We start from the raw sequence: 22,317 nt of genomic DNA on the forward strand, positions 1-22,317 counted from the left end.
ATAAGTAAGTGCAAATATTTTCATCTTTTATCTCATTCTTTTAATTTCTGCAAAATTTTAAATGCCCTGCCTTCCCTGCTACATAAGTGCAAATATTTTCATCTTTTATCTCATTCTTTTAATTTCTGCAAAATTTTAAATGCCCTGCCTTCCCTGCTACATAAGTGCAAATATTTTCATCTTTTATCTCATTCTTTTAATTTCTGCAAAATTTTAAATGCCCTGCCTTCCCTGCTCCAAAAAAAAAGTGCTTAAAAAATTTCTATTTTATTGGAGTAGAGGTATAAAATCAAATCTATTTTCAGCTCTGGCCAAGATATGTATTTGTTTTGTTCACAAACTTATTTTTTTTATGAGACAGTTTTCTGTGAGGTGGGGGGGAGGATGTTCTAGAGAGAACATGGGGAGGGTTAGGTGACAATGATGTAAAAGGTTGTCAATGAAACACACACAGAAGAAATTCAGAAAGGGAAACAGACAAAAAAGGCAGTGTTGATAGAACCCAAAACTGTATTGTCAAATTCATATATGTTTTTTCCTGTTTTTTTTTAATGTAAAAATTCATGTTTGTTAATGTTTGTCAAGTTTAAAAACATTTTTGAAAAACAGGTCAAACCATGACTTCAGAAGATTGATGGTGAAGCATGCCTCCAGCCTGATAAGAGGTACATATAGAATGAGGCATATATATCCAGATACATGCAATGCATTGATTTGTTTTGCTGGATGATACTGACAAAAGAGGGTGCCAACTGAAGCGCGGTAAAATGGGAAGACAGTGTTGTTAAAAAAAAAAAAGGAAAAGAGTATCACTAAAATTATTTTTTAAAAAAAACCAAGGGTCATACCACATGCTACCTAATTCATGAACAAAAAAGGAAAACAATTAAAAATGTTTCCAAATGCAAATTTTATTATACCAATTTACATTGTTTAGAAATTGCCAAACTCAGAAAACTTGGAAAAAAAAAACTTCATAATTTAAGTTCTTTCTAAGTATTGTACTTCATTTAACTGAACTGTTAATAGCTGCTGTTGTGTTTATTCTAACAAAGTGTAATATATTGTACAATAACTTATCTTTGAAAAGAACCATGCAGAAATGAAAATACACAAGAAAATTAGCTGTTATTTTACATATATAATATCGATACAGAATTTTTTTCAGCTAAGTAGGAAGAAAGGAAATTAAACCAATCTCATGGAAATTGCATTGTATAAGGCTGCTTTTGTGTTTCTGATGCACTTAGTTCCCTGTGTGGACCTGGTCTTTTAATTGTCTATGTTTAACTCTCTGTGATAGAAAACAAAACCAAATGAAATTTTAATGAAATTTATCTTATTAGCAAACCCAGCAAACAAATTCAGTTATATTTTTTTCAAACCAAGGTGGCAAAGTGATTATACTTTCTAAAACAGTAACTAAGACATCCTTCCAAATTCAAAACATAAGAACACATGCTATTTCAATCAGGGGCAAAGTAAATTATAACCAATTAGCAGACAGAAATAAATTTCAGAAAAGCAATTTGTCCATTTCTAAAGACAATTTAATTAAAATCTTTTAGTTCCATGGATATAATTCATAAACATGAAAAAGATGTCACATTCTTCAATAACACACACCTTTCCAGTCTATTTAATTTTGTAGTTCAACAAACTTCATTCAAAAAATTAAATGCATACATAACAACTCCGAATGCATATGAATGCAGGCTACTATATTAAGAAATTCAAGTACCAAAGGCGATTCCTCTGAATTATTAACACTATCAAGTTAATTTTCTACTTCCCCATGGTTTGAACATCACGGTTTTAAGAAATTCATCCTAAGGGTAGATAAATTAAAAATTATGCCACCACAAGACAGACATGTCTTGTACAGAAGTACAAAATAAGTAAAAATAATTTTAGTATTTCCCAAAATATTAAACACCATTAAACATACTATACTTTCAAATGGCAAAAATTAAATGGAAATATAAGTGTATTTAGCTATAAAAGCAAAATACATTTTTTACATTTCTCTCAGTAGCTTCTTTGAGCCACTTGAAATATTGAATAAGACACAAAACTCCAATGAATGATAAGAAATGAAATGTCTTTAAGACTCCCAAAGCTGCTGAACCTAAAGAACCTAGTAAAATTTTAAAATTTCTTTTCTAGGAAGGAAATGTGCTATGTTAGAGTTTCTCTTTAAAGGTTTATCTCCTAAGCCATATCAAAGTGCCCCATCAAATTGAAATATGCCATATTTTCCAATGGTCATCCACTGAGGATCAGTAACTGCAATCTGTTCCCCTTGCCCAGGTGCCAGACCAACTTGAACTTCAGCTTTTACTGTTCTTATGCTGCAAAGAGGTGCAGGATGGAAGCCATTCAAAGCCTGGTGAAATGGAACTGTAAACTCCCATTTTCTGTCTGCTACTAATTTCCTATAGTTCAAATCACCTTTGAAAAGAATTAAATGTGACTTCTGTAGTTCAGCATACAAGTCTGGAGCAACCTGAGGCATAGCACAATATTCATAAGGCAGAGTCCAAAACATATGATCTTGGTAAACCCATGTATGCTTTTTAAAATAGTGCTCCCAGTTAATCCCACACTCAAACATGCACTTAGTATTAGAAGATTTTAATTCTTCAATCACCCAATTTATGTCCTTTTTATTAGTATCTGAAACATACCAGGGAATACTTTTTCCATGGAAGTGGATCTCAGTAGCCAGCTTAGATGCTAGCAGGAAGTCTGCCATTACCAAATCTGCAACAAGTTCAAACCCTGCATTATCCAGGACAATATCCACTCTAGTAGAAGGAAATTTCTGCCTCATTTTCTTTCTGTTTATAAGGAGTGACCAAAGATCATCCGTATTATTCACTAAAATGAAACGTTTCAGGTCTTCCAAAGTGGTCAGTGGACTGCATGTCTGAGAGCTGCTCTGACCACCTGAAAGTGACAGATCACACTTATTTCCCCATAACGAAACCTGAAAGTACAAAATAATTATTGTTCATTACCTAGAACTCAAATACTTCAAAGGCTACATCTTTAGTGGCAAAAGTCATGATGGTTCCCCCATACAATTCAAAGGTGATGTATTAACCAATCTTCACATGAAAAATCATTTTGCTATGCTATCAACAATATTTCATATCGACTGATGGCACTTTTCACTTTAGAACTAATTGTTTTGAAATTAGAAAAACAGACAAGAGAAAAAAATTCACTGCCATACGTGGAAAAGCAAAATTTTCCCCATTCTGAGCAATTGTTAAAATACTGAAAATTAATTAAAATAATTTTTAAAAGGCTAATTGTTTAAAATATTATTTTAAAATATTTCTATTCATTCCTAACCCTACCTCCAACAAAAATAATGCATAATGGTATTAATACTATATCATTATAGACCATTTCAATTAGAACTGAGTAATTTTTTTTTTTAAGGAAAAGCCCAGTTTATTCCATGTATTTGTTTTGTTAGAGGCAATCATGGTTAAGTGACTTGTCCAGGGTCGCAATGCTACTAATTGTCTGAGACAGATCAGGTTCTCCTGATTCCAGGGCTGGCGCTCTCTATCCACTGCGCCACCTAGCTGCCTCTCAACAGTCAATGTAAACTATCGTACTAGTCTTTCAGGGTTCTGTTGGACATTAAAAATAAAAGTTTCATGTAAACTCCCCTCTCCTTTGCCCCTTGGCTATGATTGGCTAGGGTTGTAGTCTGGGGTCACTAAGTACAGCTCAGAGGGTGGGGAAAAAGTTATCTAAAATTTTATACAAATTCTGGAGTATTCCTGCCAACCATAACCATTCCGTTACACTTTTAATTAATCTTATACACCTGTTTGATGAACAAGAGTGGAAATTTAGTCTAGGTAAAGTCTCAAATCAGTATCTGAAAGACAATTCCATTAAGTTATTACTTATTTATGATGGCAAGCTTCACACTCTCAGCAGCAGAATGATTTGTTATTGCTGGATTATCTTGCTTTCACAGCCCCCCCACATCTCTAGAATTTAGAGGCATACAAAACAAAATAGCTGCCTAGAGTTATATCAAATATAGGCCATAGATCAAAATAAAAGCCTGCAATCTGTAGAACCTAAGTTTCTATCTCCAAAGCAAAACTTGCCTAGGTTGCATAGGTGAAATATTTTGTTGGAAACAGGAATGGATAACTAATTTACAAGGCTGAACTTCTAGAACATACAGGTGGACTAATTAAACAAAAGTAAAAGATAAAAGAGGAACAAGCTCAAATGCAGTGCTGGTAATATATATGTGTGTGTGTGTATATATATATATGAGAAGATATATATATATATATGAGAAGATATGTGTAAGAAATATACGTGATAACAATATGTAGCTAGGTTATAATCTGCACTGATGATATCAGATTTATTGAAGAATTTGTGTGTCCATACACACATTCACACATATAAGCATATTACTCTGAGAAGGTAAAAATGGAAAATGAACTCCATGTTAATGTAAAATGTATTCTGCCAATATTGAGATATTACTGATAATGAGATTTCATTGACTTTCCTAATCCTGGTCACTCCCCAACCCAAGCTGGTAAGTAATTTAATGTAGAGAAAACAATTGTATTCTACTCAAACTTGGGTAGAGACAGATTCTTTCATCTAGGCAGCACAAGGCTGGGAGTGGTCTGTTTTCATTTGCGAGCTAATTTATTGCTATAATAAGTTGACATTAATAACAATTATGTCCAAACCTGCTGTGAATTTCCAAGTTTTATTCCTAGGTTTGTTGTGTCCTTGGACAGGACTTAAATGGGTGCTTTCAGAGAAACAGAGCCAGCAGCTCCATGGAAGCAACAAACTGAAGGCTAGTGATCAATGCACTAAAGGATCTATATTACTGTAATGAGCTGTTCAGGTGGGAAAGATCTTGCTGTTTTCACCTGAATTTAGTTATTCCATGGCCCAAGCAAGAATTAAAATTAGCCTTTGAACTTATCATATGTACAAGATTCAATTCCTGAAGCATCTTTCAGATTAAGTATTATTAGAGAAGGGAAAACAAACTTGAGAAAGATGCAAATTTATTAAGTTGTGAAATTAAAGTCAGGAACCTCTTGTTTTTGTTTTAAGGAATGTATTATAAGTATGCATGATTGACTTGATGAATGACTTGGCAAATTTAAATATATTAATGAATATGTAAGAAATCATTAACTTTTTATAACTAGAAGAGTGTGTGTGTGTGTGTGTGTGTGTGTGTGTGTGTGTGTGTGTACACACACAGACATGGCAGGGTGGGAGGAGACAGACTAACATTTACCTGCAAGAGTTTAAGAAACTCATCCTTCAGTTGATTTTCATCTAGGTTTTCAATCCTATTTAACCCCTGTAGGTAACCACATAAACTCATAATAGCTTCCTGTGACTCCAAGAAATTCTGTTCTTTCGGTTCTTTAAACACATCAAAGTCACTGGTTGGTGAACTAAAAAGGGGACAAAAGAAACAAGTGTAAAAATAAAATTCCATATTTTAAATAGTTGTTAATATTATCCTAGTAAAATATCCTAGTTAATAGTATCCTAGTAATAGTCAATTCTTAAACGAAACATAAAACTTCTTGAAAACTGAAATCTTCTATAGATAATCTTAAAAGCTTACTCTGACAAATCACAGCCCTTTCCCAACATACAATATTGAATAATTTGGTGTTTTCTCCTTTTTTGCCATATCCTTTGGATAAAAAGTTGGGAAGCAAAAGGGTACAAGGAAAAACTACTGTCTTAAGATAATGAAAAAACAACAAACACTGGTGGCGGGGTGGGGTGGGGGGGGGAGCCAAGATGGTGGCTGGAAAGCAAGGACTTGCTTAAGCTCTCCCCCAGGTCCCTCCAAACACCTATAAAAAATGTCTCTGAAGAAATTCTAGAGCTGCAGAACACATGAAATAGCAGAGGGAAGCAGGGCTCCAGCCCAGGACAGCCTGAATGGTCACTGGGAAGGGTCTATCACACAGAGCTGGGAGCAGAGTGCAGCTCAGCCCAGTGTGGGCCAAACCAGGACCAACCAGACCGGGAGCTGGGCAGAACACGCCATAGAGCCCTGAATCAGTGAGCTGTGGCAGTTACCAGACTTCTCAACCCACAAATGCCAAAGACAACAGAGCAGGTTAGTGGGAAACACTGTTGGGACAGAGTGAAAGGAGTTGGTGGTCGACATACCACCCAGAGGGCAGTAGAGGTGGTGCAGCTCTGAGGCTGCTTCCAACCTGGTGGGAGGAATTAAGTGGTAGATTAGAGCAGGAGTGCAAAGCTTGCTTTTCCCTGTCTAGATCTGGGCTGTTATCCTGGTTGGCGGTTCTTGGGGGAGAAGGAGGGCTGATGTGGCAGAGCTTGCTGTGTAGAAGTAGCTCTGAAAACAGCAGCGCAGCCCCTCAAGCTTGGGAGAAAGTACCCTCTACAAGCGGTCATACCCTGACAAAAAGCTCAAGGGTCAAGTGGCTGGGAACATGAACAGGCAGCGAAAACGGACTCAGATTCAGACTCAAACTTTGGAATCTTTTTTTTTTGGTGACAAAGAAGATCAAAACATATACCCAGGAGAAGTCAACAAAGTCAAAGAGCCTACATCAAAAGCCTCCAAGAAAAATATGAATTGGTCTCAGGCCATGGAAGAGCTCAAAAAGGATTTTCAAAAGCCAGTAAGAGAAGTAGAGGAAAAATTGGGAAGAGAATGAATGATGCAAGAAAACCATGAAAAACAAGTCAATGACTGGCTAAAGGAGACCCAAAAAAATACTGAAGAAAATAACACCTTAAAAATAGACTAACTCAAATGGCAAAAAGAGCTCCAAAAAGCCAATGAGGAGAACGCCTTGAAAGGCAGAATTAGCCAACTGGAAAAGGAGGTCCAAAAGCCCATTGAAGAAAATACCACCTTAAAAATTAGACTGGAGCAAGTGGAGGCTAGTGAGTTGATAAGAAATCAAGACATTATAAAACAGAACCAAAGGAATGAAAAAATGGAAGACAATGTAAAAAATCTCATGGGAAAACCACTGACCTAGAAAATAGATCCAGGAGAGATAATTCAAAAATTATTGGACTACCTGAAAGCCATGATCGAAAAAAGAGCCTAGATATCATCTTTCAAGAAATTATCAAGGAGAACTGCCCTGATATTCTAGAGCCAGAGGGTAAAATAGAAATTGAAAGAATCCACTGATGACCTCTTGAAAAAATCCCAAAAAGAAAACTCCTAGGAATATTGTCACCAAATTCCAGAGCTCCCAGATCAAGGAGAAAATACTGCAAGCAGCCAAGAAACAATTTGAGTACTGTGGAAACACAATCAAGATAATACAAAATCTAGCAGCTTCTAAATTAAGGGATCAAAGGTCTTAGAATATGATATTCCGGAGGTCAAAAGAGCTAGGATTAAAACCAAGAATCACCTACCCAGCAAAACTGAGTATAATGCTCCATGGCAAAATATGGGTTTTCAATAAAATAGAGGACTTTCAAGCTCAGTGAAAAGACCAAAGCTGAATAGAAAATCTGACTTTCAAACACAAGAATCAAGAGAAGCATGAAAAGGTAAACAAGAAAAAGAAATCATAAGGGACTTACTAAAGTTTAAGTGTTTTGTTTACATTGCTACGTGGAAAGATGATGTGTGTAATTCATGAGACCTTTCTCAGTATTATGGTAGTTGAAGGGAATATACATATAGATAGAGAGGGCACAAGGTGAGTTGAATATGAAGGGATGATATCTAAAAAAATAAAATCAAATTAAAGGATGAGAGGGAGAAAGGGAGATAGTCTCACATAAAAGTGGCAAGAAAAAGCAGCTCTGTAGGAAGGGAAGAGGTGGCAGATGAGGGGGAATGAGTGAATCTTGTTTTCATCGGATTTGACCTGAGGAGGGAATAACATACACTCAATTTGGTATCTTTCCCCACAGGAAAGAAGGAGGGGATACAAAAGGGGGGATGATAGAAGGGAGGGCAGATAGGGGGAGGAGGTAATCAAAAGCAAACACTTTTGAAAAGGGACAGGGTCAAGGGAGAAAATTGAATAAAGGGGGACAGGATAGGATGGACGGAAATACAGTCAGTCTTTCACAACATGATTACTGTGGAAGTGTTTTGCATATTGATACATGTGTGGCCTATGTTGAATTGCTTGCCTTCTTAGGGAGGGTGGGTGGGGAGGGAAGAGGGGAGAGAATTTGGTACTCAAAGTTTTAAAAGCAGATGTACAAAAAAAAAAAAAAAAAGGTTGTTTTTGCATGCCAACTGGGAAATAAGATATACAGGCAATGGGGTATAGAAATCTATCTTGCCCTACAAGAAAGTAAGGGGATGGGAGGGGGGGTTGACACAAGGGAGGGCTAACTAGGGAATGGGGCAATCAGAATATATGCCATCTTGGAGTGGGGTGGGGGAAGGAAATGGGGAGAAAATTTGTAATTCAAAATCTTGTGGAAATCTATAAAGAAAACCAAAAATATTAAATAAATAATAAAAAGCAAGAAAGAAAATAAAAAAAACCCAAGCATTTATACAGTACTTAAGGTTTATGTTCTTGCACTTATCCTCACAACCCTGTGAGTGGATGCCACTGGTATTCCAATTTTACAGATGAGAAAACTAAAGCAGAAAGGGATTAACTGACTTGCCCATGGTCAGCAAACTAAGTCTTCCAGGGGGAAATTCAAACTCAGGTCTTCCCGAGTCCAAATCCAACACTATCTACTTGGGCACCTAGCTGCCTTAACTTCATTATATGGTCAAGTTTTGTTTACCCAAATCTTGATTACCTATGTGCAGGTTATCTTTGGTAAAACTTAAAATTCCACATTGGTTTCTCTCATCTCCTTATCCCCATGCTTGACATCAATTATTCCCTGGACCATCTCATAACAGAATGTGGAAAAATAAGATTAATGTTAACCAAAGAAAACAAATAGGAAGGTAAACCTGAAGAAAAAAAATGTAACACATTTCAGAGTCAAGTTTGAAAGATTTAGGGATAATCTTTTATTCTAAATTATGTATACCACAGGCCCCCCTTTATATTCAGATGAAAAATTGATAGTTTATGGTACATAAGTTTTGACAAGGAACTAATGTGGCTGATTTGAGTTGTTTGTCCCTCTTTGAAGAGGGCCATGACATCAGGAAGGTGATGTGCCAAGTAAATTGGACTTAAAAATATACTTTGCATAGCCCTCCCTCACCTAAATCCAATTCACTTGCATGTCGTGGCATCACCTCCCTGATGTCATGGTCCTCTTCAAGAATGGAAGGACAAATAACAATCTCTGTGAGTAGAAAAGGAACTGCCCACTGGGGACTAAACTGGAAGTGACCAGTTGGACAACATGTCTTTCCCTTTCCTTTCTTTCCCTTCCCTCAGTCCACATAAGGACATAGTCCACACCCTTACCAGTGGCCCTGCCCAAAGGGAAAATAAATTCTAATCTCTAAAACCTTTGTTTTTGCTTTCTTAAAAATCAGCCTTAACCCCCAACCAATCAGGCTCTCATAGATTGGCCAACAATAGGTCATTGTTTGGGCCAAGATTGGCTCAGAATGAATGTAAACAGCAATTGTTTCTGCTTTGGCCAGAAGCCCTGAGGGTCTTCCCATCCCAGATCTAAATGAGTATTTTCCTCTTCAAAGGAGTCAAATTAGAGAAATATATACTTATTCCAAAGGTGTTATCATTGCTCAAAATATTTCTGGACTTCCTCTTTCGCTACTTGACACAGTCTTTTGAATATTTTCAATGGTGGCAAATCTTCATCTTTTGATGGTAGATTTAATTCTTGGAAACAGCCAAAGTCCTTTGGAGCCAAGTCTGGTAAATAAGGTGGGTTGGATCAAACTAAGTACTACCTTCTTGATGCAAAAATAAGGTATGAGGGGCAGCTAGGTGGCCAGTGAGTAGAGCACCGGCCCTGGAGTCAGGAGGACCTGAGTTCAAAGCTGGCCTCAGACACACTTACTAGCTGTGTGACCTTGGGCAAGTCACTTAACCCCAATTGCCCTGCCTTCCCCCTGCAAAAAAAAAAAAAAATAAATAAGGTATGACCATTAAGATAGTGAGACTATTCTTGTATGGCTCACAAGATTTTCTGAAGGCAATTCCAAAAAGAGAAATTTCACAATATATTTGGTGATGACAGTATGATTGGAATAAGTATATTAATTCCCAAAGCGACTTTGAAGAAAAACATCCATTTATGTGTTTAACTTCCACTCTATTTGTTTCCATAATTCAAAATAACATCATTCAGTGGTTACTTTTGAGGATCTGAAAAGTACTTCTTACATTAAAGATCAAATGACTAAGAAATTTTTGATTCTTATCTCTGACTTACAGATAAATAACTATTACAAAATTAATGTTGGTCCATTAGGACCTGCAGAAATGCTAAAAGATTTTTTTTCTCCTGAATAGTATAGGGTTAAAATATAAAGAAATCCACTCTAAGAACCTCAACTCCTACCGCTTCACTAAGTGTACTGTCTCCAAAAAAAGCCAATTTGGAACTGAAACCACCAACCACCAGGGAAGTGTATCCTGTACCACAGGCTATGTTGCCATTTCTTTTATTCTGAGGTTCATCATTAATAACTTTGTGTTGGCAACAGAAATGAAAGCAATTGCTATGAATGAATATTCAATGTCTCTCATAACTGTCCTTGTGGCTCTTTCTTATAAAATTTCTTAATCTGAACCCAACTTGGAGAAAAGAGAAACCAAGGAGCCATTTGACAATATTTGTATAATTACCAAAACCTTATGGTGAAATATGAAGATAGGTCCTTTTAGTTCCAATTACTTCAAAGAGCTCTGAATCAATAACACAAGATTCCTTTAAAATTTTTTTACATGTTCACTCAACATTACAGATTATCATGTCAATTGTAAACATATGAATCTAACTATATTATCATTTACAAAATGGTTTACGGAGTAACTTTGCAGGCTAAGGAACAAATTAATCATAGCCAACAAATTTTAATAATAGAGAAAGGGTAAAACTCCATTGAACATCTAAATTCTTTGAAGTCCATGAATAAAGCACTTTAACAACAGAAAAAAAAGGAAATTCAAATACCAATGGCAGGAATTGGGATTAGATGTGTGGAAAAAAAGTTAGATCAACAGGGTGGTATAACAGATAGTGTTGTGCTTGGAACCAGGAAGAACTGAACACTTACTAGCTGTGTTATCCTGGGCAAGTCACTTAAAATGCTCTCCCGCCTCAGTTTCCTCATCTGTAAAATTGACATACCTTACAGAGTTGTTATGAAATAACATGTTAACGACTTTGTAAACCATAAAGTATTGTATAATTTGTCTACTATATGCAGAGTACTATACTTAAGCAGTGGGGGAAATACAATATATAAAAAATTTACATTCCTGCTTTCAACTAACTTGGATTCTAGTAGAGGGATAATATACCAACATAGTAAAAATAAAAATAAACAATATGACATAAGTACAATAGTTACGAAACATTCAATGTTAAGTATGAGGGTAAAGGAAATCCAAACCAAGTGGCTCTTTACAATACGGGAAGTAGGCAACATTGAGGAAGGACATTCTGCAACACTGAGGAAGGACATTCTGCAACATTGAGGAAGGACATTCTAAGCTGCAGCAACAGCCTGAGACAAAGGCACAGAGGAGCTCAGCAAGGTGTCCAGTTCTGCTAGAGCACAGAGTACATGAAAGACAATCCTTTCTGCTAAGGTTTAAAATGAAAAATTGTTGCAAGGTTGTGGGAAAGAACACGAAGAGTAAGCAAAAAAATTTTATTCAGAATGCAAGAGCAGTCATCACTGAAGACATGCAACCAAAGGAGTGATTAGCCAGAATCTCCATGAGATATTTTTCTGGAAAGGAATAAAGATGGATTAGAAGGGTAAAGAGAATGGAAGCAGGAAGAAGGTTTGAACCAGGATACTGGGAAATGGGAAAAATGAACATATGTAAAAGATGTCATGACTTTCAGTATCATTTTTTAGACTTGCTGGATTTTAGACAGTACAATGAAAATGACATACTGGTCTGATGTTTTCTTTTATGAAACAAATGCTGAAATGTTACCTATTTTTTACTGTTAGAAAATTTACCATTTTGCTTTTACATGTTTTAATTATTTAAAAAGTCAGATTGTGCCTATACACTAAGTCTTGCATTGACATTTGGCTAAAAGTTATGAATTTGGACTATGCGAAAATAACCACTTAACATAAAATAAGCGAAGTAATCAATTTTTAAAAGAATTTTAAAATGGAATGCCAGGCATAATCTCAAACTATATACATTCCAGTGAAACCTAGCACAATAACAAATTTATAATATAATTTTAAAGAAACATCCACCTGAAAACTTTCTGAAACTCATTTATGTTCCCACTAATACAATCTAGGCAGCTAGCTGTTACAGGTCTAAGCAGTTTTTAAGAGTATAAGAGATAAAGCTGGGGACTGGACCTGTGATTTCACTGCCATGATGAGGAAATTCTTCTACCAGTGCAAGTCAGCACTTTCTCTGCAACTTGTAAGTCTTAGAGATTTACTGAGAACACTGAGAAGTTAAGATGCCTAGGGTCACACAATGGGTTAAGACTCCCTGGCTTCCAGGTTAGCTCTCTTTCTACAAAAAAAAAAAAACAAAAACCCAAACAGAGCCTCTTAAAATATATTAACACAGAATTTGACAAGCTATTAACTTACCTTAGCATTAATGCTTCATGAACTCTACGGTACATGTAACACTCTACATACAACCAAGGAGATTGAAGCCAGCTTATTTTTTTATAATTTTCATTTAAAAGACTACGGTGATATTCCAGGTATTGGTTCCATATATCAGTATCAACCCAGTTATCCATCAAAGGTAGTAATGGCTCATCAGTTTGTAGTTCCTTTAGTAACTTAGAAAGAAGAGAGATAAACTTCTTTTCTGCTTCAGTGCCTACCTGGAAAAGAGAATAAAAAATGTTTTTCACAAACTGTATTCATCATAAAATTATATTTTTAGGCACTTAAAGCTCAAAAAACAAAATTACTTTTTGAGAATCCTGGATTTTGCAGCTGCCGAAAGCTGTTTAGAATGAACCATGTTTCAATCTAGAATTCCGAAGTCCCAAATCACTTCCTATTCATGCAAGTTCCATATAAATGTACATAAACATACTCCAGGAACACCTAATACCAGATGGTAGTAACCAAGACGGTGAATTGTATGTTTGGGACGAAACCCGCTCCCCCACCCCCATTTCAAATATATGCCACAAATAAGATAAGAGAACAAAAGGAAATAAATCACTGGAAGATTAACAGAAAGACTGTACAAAATAAACAGAAAAGAAAACCAAATCCAATGAACAGATACTATGGGATAAAAGCAAAGAGAAATAACCATAAGCAAATAACAACTACAATATTAGCAACTATACCCCTAGAAGAGAGGATGAAATATGCTAGAAACTTCCAGAGATTTAGAATTGCACCAATAACTTATATTAACATAGGATTTTATATAGGACTTTAAAGTCTACATTTTACATAAATTACATAAAAAACATTTTACATAAATTATCTCATTGTGGCTTCAAAACAACTTGATGAAAGAGAACCATAAGTATTATCCACCTTCTCTACAGATGAGGAAAATATAGCTCAGAATCATTTAAGTGACTTACCTAGGGCAGAATTTGAACCCTGACTCCAAGGCCAACACTGTCCATCATGCTACAATGTCTCTAAGAGGTATAAGGAAATATCTGGTAGCTCTTAAGACTGTAGTTACTAAACTAAAGTTACCAAAGGAAGAATGCAAGAATATGAAAATAAGAATTGACAATGTTGAAAGGACAGGGGAAAATCTCAAAGAAGTAGTGGATTCTCTGAGGGGCAGAGTGGTTCAAACAGAACGAAAAAAGAAGAGATGAAGAATAAAAATTTTTAAATGGTAAAACTGGAGGAAATATAAACCCAAGCAAGAGAACTTGATGACAGAGCTTAACAAGACAATCAAAAGATCACAGTTCTCCAAGGGAAAAAAAATGAAGAAACAAAGAATCTGAAAATCACATTCTGGGAAATCATCCAAGAAAATTACACACAAGTAAGAGAAACATAAGGCAGAGCACAAACTGAGAGGGCCTTCAGGACAAAAAGAAAATAGAACCCTAATTTAACTAACTCAGAAATGGAGCTGATTCTAGACTACCATGTCAAAGAAAGAACTCAAAAGCACCCAGGAGAAGGCAATTTACATTATCAGCAAAAATCAATCAATTCAAATTGTGAAAGGTTCAATATGGACAAGGAATTAAAAAAAATTTTAATTCTTTCCTGATTAGAAATATAGAACTGGAGAGGACATCCAACATATAAATTGACCAAGCAACTGAATCTTAAAGAAGGTAAACTAGAACAGTACAAAAGTAAGGAATAAAGGATGACTAAATGCTAACCTGCTTTAAGAATGAGATCAGCTTATTTTTTTAAAAGTTTAGAACTAGAAGGAAAAATCTTTGAAAAAGGACCTTAAAGAAACAGATATGAGGGACTCAATGAGAGCAGGAGAAGTGTAATCTCTCTTGAAATTAGGTACCAACCAGAAAAGATGGCAGAGCAGAAGGAAGTACAGACCAGTTCCTCTTACAACTACAACGAAGATCTAAGAAGAGTATCAAACCAAGTAGTGTTTTGGAAATCTGAGGAGTGACCTCCAAGGTCAAAACTGGAATAGGCCTACAGTGGCTTTCTAGATTCTCTGACCAAGACAGGAATGCAGATTCAGTCCCAGGCTCAGACCAGGATTACAGCTGCAAAGGACCACAAGGTCACATCAGGATGAGCAGACAGTGGGGTTGCTCTGAACCAGCAGGCCCTTCTAACTAGCTAGCTGAGGGAGAACTGAGGGAGGAAGAAGGGATGGTGGGTGGCAGCAGCAACCATCTCTTGGAACTCCAAGAGGCAGCTCTCTAGGTGTGTTGACTAGAACCAAACCAAGAACTGGAGCCAAGAAAGTCGATTAAGGAGGTGATTAGACCATGTCTTAAATCAGATTGCATAGAGGACAATGAAAGTTGCCAGTTCCCGTACAAGCCCCCTCCCCCATAACCCCTGAAAAAACATGGCATTCAATTCCCAGAAAAGTAGCAGGTCCTCAGATAATCTGAGGCAGGGACAAACTAGGCCATGACAGTCCTGACAGCTGTACACAGAACCTGGCCCCAACCCAAAGTCCCAATCTGGGAAGGATGAAAAATGAATAAAGACTGCCACCATAAAGAAATATTATGGCATTAGGGATACCCAAGACCCAAACCCAGAAGGGAGTAACTCCAAAACACCTACAAGCACTACAAGTTCAATTAGTATTTTTAAAAATAAATGAGTGTTAGCAGAGAGAACTAGAAAAGAAATGATAATTTTAGAGGATAAGCTCATAAAGAAAACTAACAGCTTGGTATGAGTTACAAAATCTTACTCAATTAAAAGACTCCTTGAAAATTAGAATGGACCAAACAGAAGTTAAAGTCTCCATGAGACTTAATATTTTTTAAAAAGTCAGGATTGAAAAAATAAAAGAAAATGTAAGATGTCTTTCAAAAAAACTGAAAAGGAAAGCACGAAGGAGAGCTTATTTAAGAATCCACAGACTACCTGAAAGGTACAACCAGAAAAAAAAAAGAGCCAAGATACTATATTTCAAGAAATCATAAAAGGAGACTGCCCAAAATTATTAGAACAAGAGAGCAAAGTGAAAATAGAATCAATCCACCCATTACCTCACCTCCTGAAAGAAACCTCAAAATGAACAGAGAACTTCCGGGACAAAAAAAAACAGTTCTTTCAAAGTAGTCAGGAAAAAAAAGTTAAGAACCAAGTAATCATGGTCAGGATTGCTGATAACTTGGCTTTCTTCCTTTGAAAACTGCTCTACCTATCCTTTGATCACTTCTCACTTAGGAAAAGGAAAATGACTTTGGCAAGCAATGAGTAAAATGGCTTGGGGTAGGGAGGACCGAGGCAGGGAAACCAATGAGGAGGCTGTTGAAGTAATCTAGATGAGAGGTGATTAGAATCTGAACTAAGGTGACAGTTGTGTAAGTAGAGAAAGAGAGGACTGGATATGGGAAATATTGTTTAGGTAAAAAAAAAAAAAGCAAAATTTGGAAAACTGAGTGGACATGTGGGAAAAGAGTCCAGGATAAGTAAGATTACAAACTTGAGACACTAGAAGGGTGGTAGTACCTTTAACAGAAATAAGAAAGTTTGGAAGAGGTTGGAAGAGGTAAAATTTAAGAGGAAAGATATGTTGAGTTTCAGATTTGAAATGGCAATTAGGGAACTAGGACTGAAGCTTAGGGAGAAACGGGGCTGGATTTTTAGATTTGGGAGTCATTCACATTTAACCCATGGGAGCTAATAAAGCTACCAAAAAAATACTGAGGGAGAAAAGAAGGCAGCCCTGGACAGAGAAACTTTGAGAAACACTCACTATACATACACTTACTTTACCAATAGCACTATATAACTACCACATAAAACAGTTGTAGTTTCTATGGGGAAAAAAAGAATTTGGAGTCCCAAGTAGGGATTTTCAGTGAGTATATTAGAAGGGGTAGGAAGATGACCTCTTAAGCACCTATTAGCTGTGTGATCCTAGAAAAGTCTTTAACCTCTCAGAGACTGCTTTCTCATCTGAAAAATTAACTAGGTCTCTAAGATCTCTTCCAGTTCTAACTCAATGACCCTTGGCATATTTAGTGAATCATGAAAGCAGTTGGAGCCTGAGAAGAGAGACACAGGGCAATGAGAGGATATTAAAAAGGAGGCAGAAGGATGTTCCTACCAGTACGAGCTCAGATCAATCCTAAGAGATATCATACAGCCAAATTATGGGATAAACAGGCTTTTATAGCATAATCTTAGAAACTAACTACCATTTGTAAGATTTTAATAAAAATACATCAGTATCATCATATCCAACTGTTACTAAAATAGAAGACTGAAGTCAAAAGATTTATTTTACATTTATACTTATTTATATTATATATTTATATTTATTCTACATTTACCAGGTTCCTGTTTAATGGCCAATTAAAAGATAATTATTAGACATAAAACCCTTACCTCTCCAAGCTTCTCAAAGAACCCATTTTTATGATTCTGCAATGCATTGATAACTTTCGTTAGGATCTGTGGAGCTCTGTTTTTCATCGTAAAATTTGCAAAAGATCTAAAAAAGAAATGTAATACATATCAGTATGTTATTTAGTGATAATAAAATATTAACAGTAATAGATCTAGTATCCCTCACTTACAAAATATATCTCTACTTCAGTTATTATTCATATACTTGCTATGCTATTATTAATATGCCAAAGTATACTATTTTGATATACAGTGGTAAAACGTAGGAGCTAAATGATATGCTATTCAATTTATTTCAGCAAACATTTATCAAATATCTGTTATATAAAAGGTATCAAGGATACAAAAATTTAAATGGAAAAAAATCCCTGTTTTAAGAGTTTAGAATTTAGTAGGAGAGGTAATCATTTTCTTAATACTATTTTAGTTAACTGTGCAAGTGTACAGGAGACTTAAATCTCCAACGACCTGTCGTGTTTGATACTTCCTTTTCTTTATGGGTAACATGCATACCTACCAAATGTAATCCCAATCATCCTGAGATACTGACCTAAAAGCAAATTCCTTCTTCTATATACCGTCCCCCAGTACTTTACTCCTATTCACTTAGCCCTAATTCCCTACCCCAAAACACTACACAACCCCATTTTTCCCTACTTGCTTTTTCTTTTATGCCCCTTGGGTCACCCATTCCACTATTAAACTCCCCTTTAGGCTCAATCTCTTCCTTTTACATTCCTTACATTAACTGAAACCTGGCTTTCCCAAGGACTCTAGATCTCTGCTATTCTCCAGATGCTGGCACTCCATCTTCTTCCTTTCCATCCCTCACTTCAGGTAAAATTGGGATACTTCTTACTCTCCACTAGAAATTCTAAACTCTTCCTCTGCAAGCCTCACTCAAATCATTCAACAATTCAAGATTCTATTAAAATCTCTTCAGTAGAAATTTATTCTGGCTATACTATCCTTCCTGATCTGCTATTCATCTACCTGATGGGGTGATTGGACCTAGACCACTAAAAAGAAAAGACTATGTTTTTGAAAGCCACCCAGTCCCTGAATTTTCCCATACATCTCAGTAACCCAGATCACTGGTGTGTTGCCCAAGGCACCTGGCCCACCCCAGCCCACCAAGATAGTAGACAGTCCTTTCAACAGTGGCTCTAGGCCCATCCCAGACCACTTAAAGACCCCTTTCACTAATGCACCTTGCTCAGGCTATCTACCACTCCTTCATACCATTCAGATCTTTTCACTGTTCTTTTATTTTTTGTATATAAGTATCAGTCTTACCACCGTTAAGGTGCAGATTCTCAATGGCTTTAAAACAATAAATCTTGCTACTGTGATGGAAAGAAGTGCTTGAATTCTTTTCTTGCAGACCTCCCCTTCCCCCCCCCCTGCCGCCCCATGCCCTTACATTTTGGGGTTCCCAGAACCCCAAACTGCATCATTCCCACCCTGGAGACATTCTCTTTCTCTGAAATTCAGGCATCTGACTTAACAGTTTTTCATCTTTTCCCTTATTTTTTTCAAAGGCTCATTTAAATGGTTCAGGACTGCTTCAACTATATACATCTTTTCTTCATTATTTTTTTCACCTTGTTCTTCACAAATTCTGAACCTGGGTCTGATAAGTCAAAGACATGACTGTACACAGAGACCTGACTCTGGAATAAAGCCCAAATCAATCATTCCTTTTCTGTTAAAGGTATATAATCTACTCTATTCTTTATGGCATTATTTGATGACCACTATTTTCCCCCACCTACCACTTTTTTTAAATTTAATTTAAATTTTTTGGTTACATTTTAAGTTCCAAGCTGTCTCCCTCACTCCCCTCTCTGAACTAGAGGACACAAATGTATATACATACATACAAACATAGAGATATATAAAACCATACTATGCATACTTCTATTTATCACTTTTTTTTTGCTGGAGGTGGAGAGCATTTTTCTTCATAAGTCCTTTGTAGTTGATTTGAATATTTAGAATATTTAGAATAGCCCTAGTCATTTATAACTATTCTTCAAGCAATGTTGTTACTAGATCCAATATTCTCTTAATTTTGCTCATTTCAGGAAAGTCTTTCCATGGTTTCCTAAGATACACCTGTTCATTTCTTACAACACAGTGGTATTCCATTTCACAATCATAGACAACAATTTGCTTGTGGGAAGGTAGGGGAAAGGAAGAGAGGGGCAGGGAGGGTAGGGAGGAGGGGAGAGGAGGGGAAGGGAGGGGAGCCACTCCCAGCACTGGGTTATCTAGACAAACGAACCTGTCTCCATCTAAACTTGAGTAGAGTTCTGCTGGTATTCCCTCACATTAAATTACTTGCAAGCTTGGGTGGGGGCTGATCAATGAAATCTCATTATCAGTAATGTCCTTCAGAAGAGAAACTGAACTTAAGCTTTGAATCTACAAGATTCCTCCAATATTGGTTATTAATAATCATTTGAAAAAACCTTTTAAAGTTTTTTAAAAGCTAGAAGTTATGAATACAATGAATATGCATGATTGATTGATCCAACTTTTCAGAGGAAATAGGATCAAATCATTTTAAATGCTTTGCAAGAGTTTAAGACACTATATGAATGTTCACCATTACTGTTTTTACAGGAACATATAACCTCATCTCATTTTCAAACTGAAATCCGCATAGGTTTTCATGTCCCTCAATAAATATTAAGCATGAATTATGTGTGCTAAGCACTGGGGATACAAAAAGAGGCAAAAGAACATCCTTACCTTCAAGCTCACAATCTAAGGAATGACAATCTATAAGCAAACATGTACGAATAAAAAATATACAAATAAATAGGAAATAATTAAAAGAGGGAAGGCACTAGAATTAAGAGGAGTTGAGCAAGGTTTCCTCAAGAAGATGAGATTTTACTTGTTAAAACAGTAGGCAGAAATGAGGAGGGAGTGAATTCCAGCACCGAATACAGTCTGAAAAAATGTCCAGGCCAGAGAGATGGGAATGTCGGGGAGAAAAGCGTTCTAGAGTTAGATTGAAAACTGGGGAGCTTGGAAGTACAAGGTTATGAAGGGTTGGAATGCCTGAGGGTCTCATACCTGATCCCACAGGTGGAGGAAGCCACTACAGTTCGTAGAGTAGGGGGATGACGTGGTCGGATCTGTGATTTAAGAAAATCACTTGGGTGGTAGTATGGAGAATGGACTGGAATAGGAAGAGCCTCGAGGAAGGAAGACCCATCAGCAGGCTATTGCAATAATAATCCAAGCTTGTGCTGATTAGGTTGCGACTTGCCCAAGGTATCAGAGCCATGTGAGTGGTAGAGCCAGAACTAGAATCCAGGTCTCCTAAATTTCCCTCTATTTTTCTTTCCCCTACATGGCACTTTTAACTTAGAAACTCAGAAATTTCAACTAAGGGGAACAACTTCAGAAAAGTGGTTTCGTAAAATAACGGAGTTCTAAAACACTATACCCTAAGAACCCTAGGGGGCAGAGGAGGAGATAAAAAAAAAAAAACAACTTTTCAAGAGAGGCACTTCAAATCGAGGTCCAGAGAGATCGTGACTTGCGTCAAGCCACACAGCGCTGTGCTGGAGCCAGCTCGTGCCGGCTCAATCTTGGCTTGGGAACCAGAGCATCCTTTCTCCTTCGCTCCGTTTCAGGGCTCGGCTCTGCTCGGGGTCAAGGACCCGACCCTATTTATGGGCAAGAGGAGGGGAACGGTGGGGGGAGGGGGTAAAAAAGAGGGAGAAAAGATAAACGAACCGTTCGTCTTTGGCAGACATTTGAGGTGGAAGCGTGTCCATCGCCACTGAGCTCCTTTCAACTTCTCCCTCCGCCACTAGAAACAAGTTGGGTATCCTGAAGAAAAGAGGAGGAGACCAACTCCGTAACGAGTTATAAGCCACCGGGCCGCGACGCCAAACCCCGCCTCCTCCCCGCCCACAAATATACAGCACGCTTTGTTTTGAATAGACAAACTTTATTCAACCTCTCCTAATAAGACAGTCAGACACCTGCAAGGCGCAGGCTCGGGGTCCCGAACAGAGTCCGCGTAGGGGACCGGGGAATGTGAGGGGAGAAGCTGTCACGTGAGCAGCACGCACCTTACGTGCGTGCGCGGGTGTGAAGGTCGGCGAACCTAGCCTGCTGTGGAGGTGGGATGGGTCGGGTCTCTGCTTTAGAGATAGGAGGTTCCGGGTTAACGCTGGCGTGGCGAACGGAAGGTTGTAGCCGCCGGCATCGCGGTGTTCTCTCCCTTTACTGGAGGTCAGTAACGGCCGAGCCCCGGCTTGGCTTGCCACTCCCTTCTCCTGGGCTGGGAGGAGTCTTTTCTCCCCGGACCGCCAGGTGGGGGTGGTCGCCTGTCCTTCCCCTCCTCCTGGGTCACATGGCTGCCGCCTCTTCTGCTGATTTACTTGATTCTGCTAATGGTTGACTCCTTCTGCTATGCCTGGAGCCCCTGGGGATAGAAAGATAAAATAGATCCCTTCCCCTGCGGGTGGAATTGACTGATCTGCTGGGGGAGGTAAGAGATAGGGTCTTGGGGGAGAACTTAAAGGTCATCTAGTCTAAAGGAATCTCAGCTGGAGCTGAGGTTCGAGGAGTTAAGTCACTTGCCCAGGGTCATCCAGTAAGTGGAGGAGCTGAGATTCAAACCTGCGTCATGGGATCATCGCCTCAGAGGGTGATGATTAGTCGCCGTTTGGGGTTTTCTTGGCAGAGGTACCGGAGTGGTTTGCCATTTCCTTCCCCAGCTCATCTTACAAGTGAGGAAACTGAGGCAGACGGGTGAAGTGATTTCCCCAGGGCCACACAGTTAGTGTTTGAAGCCAGATTTTAAGTCAGAAAGATGAGTTCCTGACTCCAGGCCCCGTATTCTATCCCCTGCCTCTCACCGCAGAGTAGGAAGATCTCTTTTATGTTAAATTCAGCCAGGTGTCATTTGGGTAGAGCCTTAGACCCACAGAGTTCAAAGCCAGCCTCACACACTCACTAGCCGTGTGACCCTGAGCAAATCAACTGCTGTCTGCCTTAGTTTCATCATCTCTAAAATGGTTATAATAATAGCAGCCATAACTCCCAAGGTTGCAAGGATAAAATGAGATAATATTTGTAATGTATTTTGC

At 37.6% G+C, this 22,317-nt stretch overlaps 2 protein-coding genes across 4 annotated transcripts in view; one reads left to right on the plus strand and one right to left on the minus strand.

Moving 5' to 3' along the window:
* Positions 1-898: 898 nt before the first annotated feature.
* Positions 899-21,194, minus strand: LOC118855865 (damage-control phosphatase ARMT1-like). The gene is made up of 5 exons (XM_036765899.1): positions 20,954-21,194; positions 17,177-17,282; positions 12,758-13,002; positions 5,318-5,480; positions 899-2,989 (listed from the first exon to the last, which is right to left on the minus strand). The coding sequence occupies exons 1-5, from the start codon at positions 20,992-20,994 to the stop codon at positions 2,222-2,224; spliced, it is 1,323 nt and encodes a 440-aa protein (XP_036621794.1). The 5' UTR covers positions 20,995-21,194; the 3' UTR covers positions 899-2,221.
* A 105-nt stretch (positions 21,195-21,299) lies between these two features.
* The window catches only part of RMND1 (required for meiotic nuclear division 1 homolog), a 51,156-nt gene continuing 50,138 nt past the window's right edge, over positions 21,300-22,317 (plus strand). Inside the window, exon 1 of one of the 3 annotated variants that reach the window (XM_036767021.1) lies at positions 21,300-21,457. The gene's annotated coding sequence lies outside the window, so the exon portion shown is untranslated. Of the gene's footprint in view, positions 21,458-21,611; positions 21,717-22,317 lie in introns of those variants that run through there. The other 2 variants (XM_036767022.1, XM_036767023.1) reach the window with 2 other exon arrangements.

This window comes from Trichosurus vulpecula, chromosome 7, assembly GCF_011100635.1.
Source record: "Trichosurus vulpecula isolate mTriVul1 chromosome 7, mTriVul1.pri, whole genome shotgun sequence".
Lineage (NCBI taxonomy): Eukaryota > Metazoa > Chordata > Mammalia > Diprotodontia > Phalangeridae > Trichosurus > Trichosurus vulpecula.